Source organism: Typopeltis vanoorti, chromosome 2 (genome assembly GCF_054136105.1).
Source record: "Typopeltis vanoorti isolate ZY-2024b chromosome 2, IOZ_Tvanoo_1.0, whole genome shotgun sequence".
Lineage (NCBI taxonomy): Eukaryota > Metazoa > Arthropoda > Arachnida > Uropygi > Thelyphonidae > Typopeltis > Typopeltis vanoorti.
Genome location: NC_143550.1, coordinates 33637724 through 33651335, shown reverse-complemented (window position 1 = coordinate 33651335; position 13612 = coordinate 33637724). Strand labels below are relative to the sequence as shown.

The following is a 13612-nucleotide window of genomic DNA, read 5'->3' as shown; positions in this document are numbered from 1 at the left end:
TCAAGAGAATCTCTAAATCGTCACAATTTTTTCGTAAATCTTCATTATTAATTTGTAGTAATCTATACAATAAATTGAAATTATCATATGTTTTTAGTTGTTCAAAACGTTCTATTAACGAACACATTGCAACGTCTAGAAGTACTTTGTAGTAATTAATTTGTAGTAATCTATACAATAAATTGAAATTATCGTAATATGTTTTTAGTTGTTCAGAACGTTTTATTAACGAACACATTGCAACGTCTAGAAGTGTATAAAACACATTCGCTCTAAACTTATCTTCTGGCGATTGTGGCGTTTCGTCATGATGCTTGCAGTCAAATTGTCGTGTCTTCTTTTGTCGTCGAACTTCCGTACCAGTTTTAAATTCTTGTTCTCCATCCACCTCTTTACTCAGTTCTTTTGCCGTTTTTAGAACTTCTTTAAAATTTGTTTCTGATCGATACTCTTGTAAGAATATTTTTAAGTTTTCGATAGATTCTAAAGCAAGTGTAATGTTCATATTTTTGTCTTGAAGCATTTTACTCACAGGCTTTATTCTGTTAAGTAAATCATGCCGAATTATAAGAGAACAAATAAATTTATAGTCCTTCATTTTAGCACTTTTAGCACATAATGTTTGTGCTATATGCTGAGTTTCTTTATTAAAATTTTCATTATTTAAAATTTCAAAAAGTGTATCGTAAATTTCTCCTAACTGATATCGTAGAGGGCGGATTGCATTAATTTTACTTTCCCATCGCGTTTCTGATGGCTGTTTCAATGTTAAAGTTTTTACGAACCTTAAAAGGATTGCCTAACGTTTGTAAGAGAATGAAAAGAAATTATATATTTCTTGAATAATTGCAAAGAAACTAATTGTATCTGCATTCACTTTGGCTGCATTATTGATGATTAAATTTAGAGTATCAGCAGCACATGGCACGTAAAAAGCTCTAGGATTTTTGTTCAAAAGCAAATTTTGGAGTCCATATTTTTTCCCCTTCATATTTGCCCCATTATCATACCCTTGACCTCGCATGTCTTCAATGGGAATATTCCATTTTTCCAGTTGTTCCACTATTGTTGCACATAAACCACGTCCTGTGGAATCTGATATATCTGCAAAACCTAAAAAGTTTTCCTTGATCTTGACAATTCCATTGTCACAGGAAACAAAGCGAATAATAATGATCATTTGTTCTGTTTTACTTGCATCAGGTGTGCAGTCTAAAATTATGGAATAATATTTAGATTTTCGATTTGATAATAAAATTGTATCCCTGATTGCATTACTTAAAGTTTCCAATATTTCATTTTGACTGTCTTTACTCAAATAGTGTATTCTATTGTTTCGTTGTAGGGCCCTTTCAACATGATCTTCCATAATGGGATCAAACTTCGCAAACAGTTCAACTAATTTTAAAAAATTGCCATTATTCCTTTCATATAATTTATCAGATGATCTGCGAAAAGCTAAATTTTGGCTACCAAGGAATTTTATAATTTCAATCAAGCGTTCTAAAACACTCGTCCAATGTTCCTTTTCATTTCATACATGCTTTGAGTCTGGCAATCAATAGTAGTTTTGTTTTTTAAATTTTTATCAAGTTCCTTCCATTTTAAGAAATTTTTCATGTGAGCTAAACTAGTCTCATGTCTATGCAAAGTTGTACTTACATTTCTACAATCGTTATAACCTTCTACAAGACTACTTGATTCAGTAGGTGCGAAAAGTTTGCAACAAAAGCAAAAAACAGAATTTAAAGTTTCAGAATAAATGAGCCATGTTCTTGGCACGAGCTCCGCGTTTTCCATTTTTCTATTATAATACGCGTCGCCAAATTTACGACTTTCAATTAAAAACAACTTGTAATTTTTTGTCAATATTTCCCCATTCACCTGGATCTTCTAAATTTACAGAGACTAACAATGTGTTAGTTTCGTGGTCAACTACAACTAAATCTTCTCCTAACTGTTTTTCACTTAAATCCTGCATCTTGTTATCTTGTTCAACAGTTGTAATAGTACTTCCATTCAAACTGGATGATGTGCATGGTTTGTCGACTCTGATTTCTAATGTATCGAGTTGGTTACAATCTGCATCAGAATATTTTAACAAATTTATTAAGAACCCCGGTTTGTTTCTTTAATATCTGCTTCTTTCGCAGCATGATGCTTATGATTTTGTGCACCAGATAATTTTTTTTTTTAATTTTTGATTCCATTTCTATTTTATACCCACAAGAAATTATTACACAACACGACACAGAGACGAAACAATAGTCCGCACTGCGCTACTGTCAGTAGCCTATTGAGATGCGTACTGTTATAAATCTACTGTTGCTATCATGTCATTACTGCGACATTGTAAAATTTTATTATTATTTTAACTTTGTATACTTGTAATTTCTATTAATTACTTGTGGTGTCTTTTTTCTTTACTTTATACTTTATTCTCCGTTATTCTAATGTAGCTGTGTGCGCTTTCTCTCTCTCAGAATCTCTCTTGTTTATATTATGCTATGTTTACAAGAAAGTCAAGTAACATTTATTTACATTACTATGAAATATACACAAATTTAAACATTAGGGAGATTGTTTTCTCTATCCTTCTATAAAAACTCTCTAGCAAAATTTAAAACCTTTTTTTTTTTCAACTTTAAAATACTTTCTTTAACACAAAACGTTATCTACTCTCAGTTTCCAAATTTTACTTATTAAACTCCAAGCTTACTTGCAAAGAGGTTACCTAAATCTCTCTGTTAAGTTATCTTTACAAATTTGATATCACCTTCTAACATGCCAATTGATTCTCTTAAGGACACTTCTTTACCTTATTAAACATATTTCTTAAAAGTCTTTCTAATACAACTATAAGAGGAATTATATAAAAGTTTTGAACTTACAAAGGCTCTGTATATCACAATTAGTCAAAAGGCTTTCACTAAATGTTCTATGGCAATTCTTTCATCTCAGATCTTCATCTGGAATTTTGGCTTCGGCTATATCAATTGGGAATGTAGCGGGACTCGTACAGTTCCGGAAAAATGTTATTCTCCCACGGCGAAAAGATAAACTTACGAGCGAAGGTACTTCAGGAAATTTGCCTTGCCTTTTCTCCTCTACTTGGGCTCGCCGAAAATGCCTGGATGACTGCTGTCTCAAGTAGCTTGAATTGCTGCCTCTAAGACTGAAAATGCTGCCTCCAAGAAAAATTAAACTGTTGTCAACTGTCAATCAGGATCCCTCTGGACTGGAAACTTTTCTCTTCTACTGCGTTTGGGACTTCTCCTTTCGGCAATTTGAAAGCTGTCTGTGGCCTAGAAGTCATTTCTCTCTAGCGACGTCTCAAACCGAGAAGCTCCTTTCTGGAAGTGGAAAACTCCTCTCTTAACCAACATCTGGATCTGGGATGCGCTCTGATGATGTCTGGAACCGGGCAGCTTTAGCAATGTCTGGAACGAGCTGCCTCCTCTTTGACAGCGTCTGGAACCGGGCAGCCTCTCCTGTCTCTCTGTGGACGTCTCTGGAACCGGGCCTCCTCTACTTCTGCAGGAATCTCTGGATCAGTCCCTTTTTATTATACCTCCTCTGAGACTTTGCATGAAGTTTGGCAACCCCCAAAGAATCAGTATGATTCTTTCATCTTAAGTTTCAAGTTCGACACGCCTTTTGTTCTCCTCTGATTTCTTTTAATTGTAAGTTGCCAGCCATCAGAACGTTGTTTGAACCTTTCTGACTGACTTAGCAGATGTTTACACTTAGAGCCTGCAAGCCTTTCTCATTACAAATAAATTTTAATAATGTTTCTAATGCTGCCATGTAGATCTATTACATGCAGCTTCGGCGATATAAACATTGCCTTTGTTTATAACACTCTAACATATTCTTATTAAAGCAGTATATACAGTTAACTTCCAGAGTGTTATTTATAATAACATCTAAAACAAACTATACAGAGACAAACAGTTTATTTTTACAATATTCACATGGGACTTAACCTAAGTAAACAATCAAATGTAATGTGCTTTGGAATATTTAAGCTACAATCGAGTTTTTATAGTACCATATGACTGGTTATGTAGCAGCACATGTTTTGTACGAAAATTTGTTTCTGCACATAAAAACCGTTCACCGTTGCACTTTAGATTCTGGAGGCAAGCATTTAGCCTGCTCTTGCTGCAAAATTGTAAACTGGTAATATACAATTTTTTAAAATTTTTTTATTCGGTGTATCCAGCCTTATTTATTTTCATTCCCTTTTCCATTTATTTATTTTCGTGCCCTGGCGCCCCCTTTGTAGCGGCTCTGCATGCCTGCTTCCGCAGGCCCTGACTCCATGAATGTAAGGAATGTGTGCACTGCTACCCTCTTGAGCCTTTGAAGCAGTAGCATTTTATTTATTGGCATTGTTGATGTGCATATATCAGTAAAACCAATATTCATTGGTTTTAGATGTTGTGTTCTCTTTTTATAAACCTATAGTTAGTACTGTGGGTGGGTTAACGATTTTTTAAAATTATTTTTTTACATAAACTGTAAGTATAATACTATGGAATAAATGGTATTAATTTTGTTTTCAATTAATGTGTGGAAAAATTGATGTTTTAGCTTTTCCTGACATTGTATGTGGTTTTTATAGTACCATATGACTGGTTATGTAGCAGCACATGTTTTGTACGAAAATTTGTTTCTGCACATAAAAACCGTTCACCGTTGCACTTTAGATTCTGGAGGCAAGCATTTAGCCTGCTCTTGCTGCAAAATTGTAAACTGGTAATATACAATTTTTTAAAATTTTTTTATTCGGTGTATCCAGCCTTATTTATTTTCATTCCCTTTTCCATTTATTTATTTTCGTGCCCTGGCGCCCCCTTTGTAGCGGCTCTGCATGCCTGCTTCCGCAGGCCCTGACTCCATGAATGTAAGGAATGTGTGCACTGCTACCCTCTTGAGCCTTTGAAGCAGTAGCATTTTATTTATTGGCATTGTTGATGTGCATATATCAGTAAAACCAATATTCATTGGTTTTAGATGTTGTGTTCTCTTTTTATAAACCTATAGTTAGTACTGTGGGTGGGTTAACGATTTTTTAAAATTATTTTTTTACATAAACTGTAAGTATAATACTATGGAATAAATGGTATTAATTTTGTTTTCAATTAATGTGTGGAAAAATTGATGTTTTAGCTTTTCCTGACATTGTATGTGGTATCTGATAATATGGAGTGATATAAATTTTAATACTTCCAGAGTCACAAAGTGTGCTATAATATTCCTTCACATTATGATGGCATTCTTATTTAAATAAAAATGTTTAAATGATGTTAATGTAAGGTCTCTTCCTTTTATGTCTTCCATTAGTGTTTGAATTTTTACTAGTCATTTTGGGTTCTTCTGTATGGTTCCTTTCAGTACTTTGTGCTCTTTTATCAGCGTGTGATTTACTGACTTCATCTAATGTTTCCTCTTGACCCCCTTAAAAATGCTTTGTGTATATGTGTTCAATAGATCATGTCATCTTGGTTATAAAATATTGCACATTTATTAGTCCTCCTCCATCTCTTTTTTTTAAGTAACAGCATCGAGTAATTTTACCATGAAAAATTTTAAATTCTTCATGGTAAAATTATGGCAGTAAAAATTCCTTATGCTATATAGTTAATTGTGCTTGCCCTTTTTTTTTTTTCTTTTTCACTCTGTTGGTTATAGTCGACAGAATGAGATGTTTATATTCAAGCCTGTATGAATTTATTTTATGCTTCTCTAAGTACAAAAATTCTAAAATCAGTAATGGTCTTTAGAGTAAATTCTTTTAAAAAAAAAAAAGTGTATATATATATATATATATATATATATATATATATATAGAAATCATATAACACTAAATATGAAATTATAAGGTGACAAAAGAATCTATTAAGTCTTCAGATATTCAGAATATTTTAACTCCTAAATTCTTGACTACCATACTTCAAACTTGCGATCCCTAGTGGGGAAAGTGCATTAAAGACCAATTAATGTGATCGGGAAGGGTTCAAACAGACCTGCTGAAGCTTGATGTTAGATAAGTTTAAAAAATTGAATGTCCAGGACCTTCTTGGGTTATTTCCTGAGAATGTTAAGGAATTCTTTTTTCACCTAAGTTCACTATAGCAAACCTTGCTGCATAACACTGTGGATTCACTACAATGAGTGTCTGCAGTACATGCAATATTTCTTTCTAATAACAGAATGTTTTGTGGTAATTTGAAGTGAGTCCATAATATCTTTTCACTTTGTCTTTGAATTCAATTCATACACATTACAGTAAAATAAGAGATATGAATTTTTATTTTCTTTTACACTTCTCTCAGATGGTCTGTATTTCAGATTTAAACATGCAAATAAGCACAGAATGTATATTTAGTTAGTATTCATTGCATTTAAAAACAGGAAAATGATTTAACAAGAATTGAAGAAAAGATTGGAGGAGGTCAAATAGAAGAAATTATTATACAGGTATGATATTTCTCTCTTCTAAAATGCGTGATTTTTGAATAATCAAATTCTACATTATTTGTTATGTGTGTGTAAGAAGCCATCTAGAACACTGTGATACCAGTATTTTCATATTGTTTTCATTGTCAGGCATTAATTTGCTAATGCCTGAATTACAATGTGAGCCATGCATTGTGCATGGCTCACATTGTAATTCAGAATTTTATTTGATGGAATTAGCATCAGCACATAAACTTTGGTTTATCACATTTGCAATAGTATGTCTTGTCTGCTACAGCCTTTAATTCTTGTCAGTTCCATTTCTTTAGGGATGTGGAGGTGTTATGTGATCATTCCTCCTATACTGACAAGACATCTTGGGGTTTAGCTTACTACCCAAGACAGAAAGCAAATTCCTGCTACATGTGGCAAAAATACAGTAAAACAGGAAAGTACATCATAGCATTCAATTCTCTAATAGTATTGGAAGGAAGAAAAAAGAAGGAAAAGTGGGAACCAATGTACATTTCATATTACAAAAGTGAGACATGGTCCAGCATCAGGTTATTCCTTGGGTTCGGCACTCTCATGCTCACCAGAAGCCCTTGATTCAGGATTGCGGTTGAAATGAACTCTGACAGAAATGCATGGAAGCCACAATCTTCCTTAGACATGAGGAGGAGGTTGATTTTGATGTAGTACACCAAAAATCTTTAAAATCATTGTTCACACCCAGAAAACAGTTTTATTAATTGATTATCCCTTTTCACACAGATTCATTCCAATCACTTTGTTACAGACATTCTTTCTGCCTGTCTGCTGGCTACCATCATTACTCTGCTTTACTTAAAGCCTATTCATAAACATGAGCAAATGCTGGTTAGCATTCATTCACTGTCCACTTCGAACTTACCAAACCAACACATTCTCTTTCATTCCACCTTCTGTGGAACAATCTTTCTTGCACTCTTTACCCAAGGAGTAAACTTCCAGTTGAAGAAAAAAAAAAAACATCACCAGGTTCCTTTTTTCTTCTTAACCATTTTCCCACATATAGCATCAATATTTAAACCTATCAGGTGTCAAGTTGCAGATGTCTTGCCACAGTTAGTTGAGATACCTGCATACCTGCGCTAGAGCAAAGACTTGCTAGCTGACCTGCCATGATGCTTTGATTATATTTTGCTGTTATAACCAAAAATCTGTCATCATGCTCCATGGTAGAACAAGGATGACCTCTTAGAAAACATCTGGGGTGCTTAAGGGTCAAAGCTGTATAACTGAGAGGAGACCTCCACGTAGCCTTTAAAGGAATGTGGAAAACGACCTGGGCTTCTGACCTAATGTCCAATCCTCACCTTCTCGTAGTGCACCCTGTTGGATATCCACCTGGATACTGAATGGACGAGGATGGGCTGGCAGCTTGGGATTTAGCCGACCAAATTGTATTCTTCTTGGCTTAAACCAAAATACAATATGACAAAATTTCATGTCGGCTGGGACGTCGCCCGATTAAACAAGGATCTCCCTTGTTTTTACCAGGGCAAACAGCAAAAAGTCAGCTACTGGAACAAATCTGAAAACACACCCCAACTCAACATCACCAGAGTTAAAGATCGGTACTATCAACATAAGCCTGAATGGCAAAGAAATGGAGCTAGCTGAGGAATTATATAAGTACCAGATCGACATAATAGGGGTGACTGAAACAAAAAAACAAAAACTGGTGAGATCTTTCTGAACAATAAATAAAAAATGTTATATTCAGGCAATGACAATCACGGAAAAGAAGGAGTAGCCATAGTATTCAACACAAAATACGAGGCTAATCTTCTTGAATGGCAGGCAGTCTCAAGTAGAGTGATGTGAGCAAATATCAGAATGAGGAACTGGACAATGAGACTTATTTGTGCCTATGGTCCCACAGAAGGTTCTACTAAGGTCGAAGTGGAGGAATTTTTTGAGGCTTTAGAGAAAGCAGTGGACACAATGAAAAAGGAAAAGTTGGTCCTTGTTGGGGATCTAAATAGCAGAGTAGGAAATGATTGTCAGACATACAAAAATATTTTGGGAAAATTTGGAGAAAAGAGCAAAGCTAATAATAATGGCAAATACTTGTTGGATTTCTGCTCAGACCATGGACTGGTTATTACTAACACCATGTTCCAACATAAAAATGTGCACAAATTCACATGGAGAAAAGAGGCAAGGAATAACAAAAGTCTCATTGACTATGTTATTGTTGATAGTGATGTTTTCTCCCTGGTGCAGGACACCAGAGTGTACAGAGGATTTGAAATTGGAAGCGATCATTATTTACTCTTGATAAGGATAAAGTTGAATTTCATATTGAAAAGAATAATATGTAAGAAAGTTTTAAAGCGAATAAAAGTTGAGCAGCTCTCAGATGTGAACTGTAGACTAAAATACACAAAGATTATTGAAGAAAAAATGAAAGAGTTTGAGAACAGGAACCAAACTTTGGAGATTCAGTGGCAAGCCTTGAAGAAAACCCTGATTGATTCAGCTAGAGAGGCATGTGGTGAAGTTGTCTGCAAGGGTAGAAAAATCAGAACTCCATGGTGGACACAGGAAGTTAAAGAGGCAGTGAAGGAAAAGAAGAAAGCATATCAAAAGTTCCTGGCAAGTAAGTCCGCTTGTGCTCTTAGAAAATACAGAGACAAATGTAAGAAAGCTGAACACTGTATAAAACTGGCTAAACAAAAGTTCATGGGAGGACTTTGACAAGAACATAGAAAATAAATATCAAGAAGGTGGCAAAATATTCTGGAGGTTGTTGAAGGAGCTTAGAAATGGAGGAAAGAGTGCTGTAAAAGGAGTTAGAGATGATAAAGATGACATGAAAACGGGAGAAAAAGATATCAAAGATTTGAAATGAGGAAAAGCAGCAGGAGTAGATGATATTTGACCAGAAATGCTGAAGTATGGTGGTATAAAAGTCTTAACAGTGGCTGAACTGCATAGTTCAGAAGTCCTGGACAGAGGGACGAATTCCCGATGATTGGAGTAGAGCTCTCATAGTACCCATATATAAAAAGGGAAATAAAACTGAATGTGAGAATTACAGAGGTATTTCCCTACTGAATGTTCCTGGTAAGATTTATGCAAGTATACTTGAGAAAGGTTGAGAAGAATTGTGGAAGAAAAGCTTGGTGAAGAACAAGCTGGATTTGTGCCAAATAGAGGCTGTCAGGATCAGATCTTCACTTTATGACAAATAGTTGAAAAATCATGGGAATATAATAAAAATCTGTATTTAAGTTTTGTTGATCTCGAAAAGGCATATGACAAGGTGCCAAGAGAGAAGCTATTCAATACGCTACAGTTATATGATGTCAATGGGGCATTATATCAAGCAATACTTAGTCTTTATTTGAGTCTTAAGTCAGCAGTTAGAATTGAAGTAAGTACAGGAAGCTGGTTTAATGTTAAATCTGGTGTCAGATAAGGATGTACATTATCCCCCTCTGTTATTCATTTTCTGTATGCATCACATTATGAAGGAAAGTGGTATTAAACCTGATATCAAAATTAGAGATTTTAATGTCAGCTCTTTTCTTTATGCAGATGATGTTATACTTCTGAATAAATCCCCTAGAAGTCTGAAGATTCTCTGACTAAATTGAATAACTGGTGTAATAGATATGGTATGATGGTCACTAATAAAAAAGACAGACAATGAAAATAGGCAGAATCGTTGAAAATGTCAAATGTGTTGTGAATGGAGAACCTCTGGAACAAGTAAAACATTTCATCTACATAGGCATGATTTTTAGTGAAGATGGTAAATTAAATATGGAAATAGACAACAGAATCAACAACGCTGGTATGGTAGGAAGTCAACTGAATAAATTCATATGGAATAAGAGAGAAATTAGTCGGAACACTAAATTATCTATATACAAGACAGTGTTCAAACCAGTTTTAACTTATGGATCTGAGAGCTGGGTCAGAAGTAAAACACTTGACCAGAGACTGCAGATATGAGAGTCCTGAGAAAGATCAGAGGCGTGAACATATGGCATCAATGGCAATATCATATTAAAAACAAGGATATTAGGGAAGAACTTGAGATTGTCAGCATCCAGGAATGCATTAGCAGAGCTAATGTCAGGTAGTATGGTCACTTAAACAGAATGGACAAGAAAGATTAGCAAAAACAAGTGTTCTCTGCCAGGTTGGCAGGAAAACGACCCAGAGGAATACCAAGATATCACTTGGTGCTAAGCATGGTACGACATTGTGAGAGCTGCATTGCAGTTTGTGTGGACATATTTCTTACTGAAGTGTCTCTCTTCATAGTTTTGTGTGAAATTTGTAACTTTCAGCAAAACATATTGCAATTTAATTTGTACAAAATTTATATCACATTTTTTTATGTAATATAATTTATTAGTATGATGGAATAATTTGTCTACATTTGGCTGTAGTCATGAAAATGTTTTCATATACAGGTAAAAATGTAATTCATGCTGAGCTTTTGCCAGAGTTTGGAATATCACAGTGTTGTATCCAAGCTCTGGACAGCGTTTCAAGCCAGTGGACTGTGTTCCAGATGTTTGCTAAGAGGTCATTCTTGTTCTACCATGGAGCTTGATGACAGATTTTTGGTTATAACAGCAAAATGTAATCAAAGCATCATGGCAGATCAGCTAGCAAGTCTGCTCTGTTCAAGTACAGGTATGCAGGTATCTCAACAAACTGTGGCAAGACATCTGCAACAAATAGGCTTATATGCCTGAAGGCCTTTAGTCTGTATCCCTTTATCCACAACTCATCATAAAGCATGTTTTCAGTAGTGACATATCCATAAAAATTGGACAAGACACCAATGAGCTAATATACTCTTTACAGATGAGTCATTTTACTCTTTCCTTCAATTCTAGATGACACTTGATCTGTCGTGAAAGCGGTAATGCTTACCATCACAAGAATGCTCTTGAAAAGGACAGATATAGCGATGCTGAGATTGGTGTGGGAAGGCATTATCCTTAATAGATGCATCGAGCTACAAGTGCTGGAAAAAAGAGACTGTGGCTGGTGAACGATATTGCACCGAAGTTCTTCAAAATCATGTTTGATTGTTCCATGGTGCTGCAGGCAAAGAATTCATTTTTATGAATGACAGCATCATACATAAGCAGTGGAGTACTTCTGGAGATCTGAGGATATATTGAATCGAGTGCCCAGCATGCTCCCTGGATCTCAACTCTAGAGAACACATTCGGGATGCAATAGGGAGACACTTGCTGCTCGAAATTCCCCTACAGAAAACAAACAAGGTCTTATCCTTGCTATGAAGGAGGAGTGGGCCAGTTTGTCTGATGAACTTCTGAATCACTTTGTGCTAAGCATGGTATGACATTGTGAGAGCTGCATTGCAGTTTGGGTGGACATATTCCTTACTAAAATGTCTCTCCTCATAGTTTTATGTAAAATTTGTAACTTTCAGCTAAACATTGCAATTTAATTTGTACAAAATTTATTACACATTTTTTTATGTAATATAATTTATTAGCATGAGAATAATTTATGTCTACATTTGGCTGTAGTCATGAAAATGTTTTTCATATACAAGTAAAAATGTAGTTCATACTTAGCTTTTGGACACAAGTGTATAACATGGATCGATATTTAATATTTTAAAATTTGAATAAGGTGTGAAGAGAAAAGCTGTTCAGAATACAACAGTTATATGGTGTGATGAATGGGATGAACAGGAAAATGTTTGATATCTCTGCAGTTATTTATCACCTACTTGGATCCTCATGAAGGAAAATGGTATTTAACCTGATACTAAAATCAGATTAAACTTAGTTGTGCACTTTATCCACAGCAAAGCTTCAGCATGCAAACTAAATTTAATAACTGCTATAACAAATTTAATCTGAAAATCTGCATAAAAATTTAAAAATAGAAAGTTCATTGGAAAACATTATTCATTTTTAGTGCTGAACCTATAGAACAAGATAAAACACTTGTTATTTAGTGACAATTTTTAGCAAAGATGGCAGATAATAAGCAGTAATGGCATGTCCACTACCTGCACCTCCCCTTTTTTTTTAACAAAAAAAAAAGCACTAATTATAGTTATCAAGTAATAGTCACAAAGAAAGCTCTGAAGAAAAGTATTAATTTACTCATCTAATTGCTATAAAGATATGTATTTTATTTCATAACTTTTGCTATTCTCTAACTTCATTAATGTATTTTAAACAGGCTGAAAATGAACTCAATTTAACAAGAAGAATGCTGGTTTGGAAGCCCTGGGAACCCTTAGCTAATTCCCCTCCAGAAAATCAATGGAAATGGCCTATTTGAATGAAGGATAATTTTTGATTAGTATGCATAATGTCACCTTACTGTATAGCTATAAATTAGAAAGTAATGGATACATAGGACTTATATACTGCTTAAAATAAAGCAGTTAATGTAATGTATTTCATTTACAAAAAAAAAAAAAAAAAAAGTATAGGATGAGGTAAATATGCAAAGCATTCATTTTGTTCATTTTTTGTAAACAGTGAATGATTTATGGAGGGAAAGCACAGAACTGAATAATTATGCTTAATAATTAGTACTTCTAGAAATGGAAGTTATGAATATGAAAATAGTGGAATGCAGAAAAATGGAGGGTAAAATACATATAAAGTAAAATGCAAAGTAAGAAATAACAAGAAATGAACATTGCTAAAGCACAATACAATGTATTTAAAATTACTCTCACTGATACTTAGGAATTTGAACTGCTTTACTAGTCTACACGTATGCACATTTTTTTAGGATAAAGCAGAAATATATGGGCATTTTTATGCCCATCACTAGAACTGATTCTGTTAAAAACAGCTTGCTGAAGTTTAGTATTTAAGTTGCAATTTTAGATCAGCAAAGAATTACACAGCTTGCCTGTGCTTTGAAGTTGTTTATTCAGATGTTTCACTGGGAAAGGGAAGGGGAAGATTAAAGTTCCTTATGGCAAGGATATTACTCTGGGATACTATGGCATAAAACATTGCATATTCAGAGAACATATTCTCATACCATTCATGTACCAGCCACTGAATTAGAAACTTTTATTTAATACCATGTTGGATCTTCTTTAGTCCAAATTATAGCACATATGCAG

At 34.4% G+C, this 13612-nt stretch overlaps 1 protein-coding gene across 1 annotated transcript in view; it reads left to right on the top strand.

The window, feature by feature from the left end:
- Nucleotides 1-12996, top strand: part of ND-13B (NADH dehydrogenase (ubiquinone) subunit ND-13B) — a 74105-nt gene extending 61109 nt beyond the window's left edge. Inside the window, exons 4-5 of the mRNA XM_090414508.1 lie at nt 6421-6486; nt 12706-12996. Of these exons, the coding sequence (XP_090270634.1) occupies nt 6421-6486; nt 12706-12807 (168 nt within the window). The 3' untranslated portion in view covers nt 12808-12996. The remainder of the gene's footprint in view (nt 1-6420; nt 6487-12705) is intronic.
- Nucleotides 12997-13612: the final 616 nt, after the last annotated feature.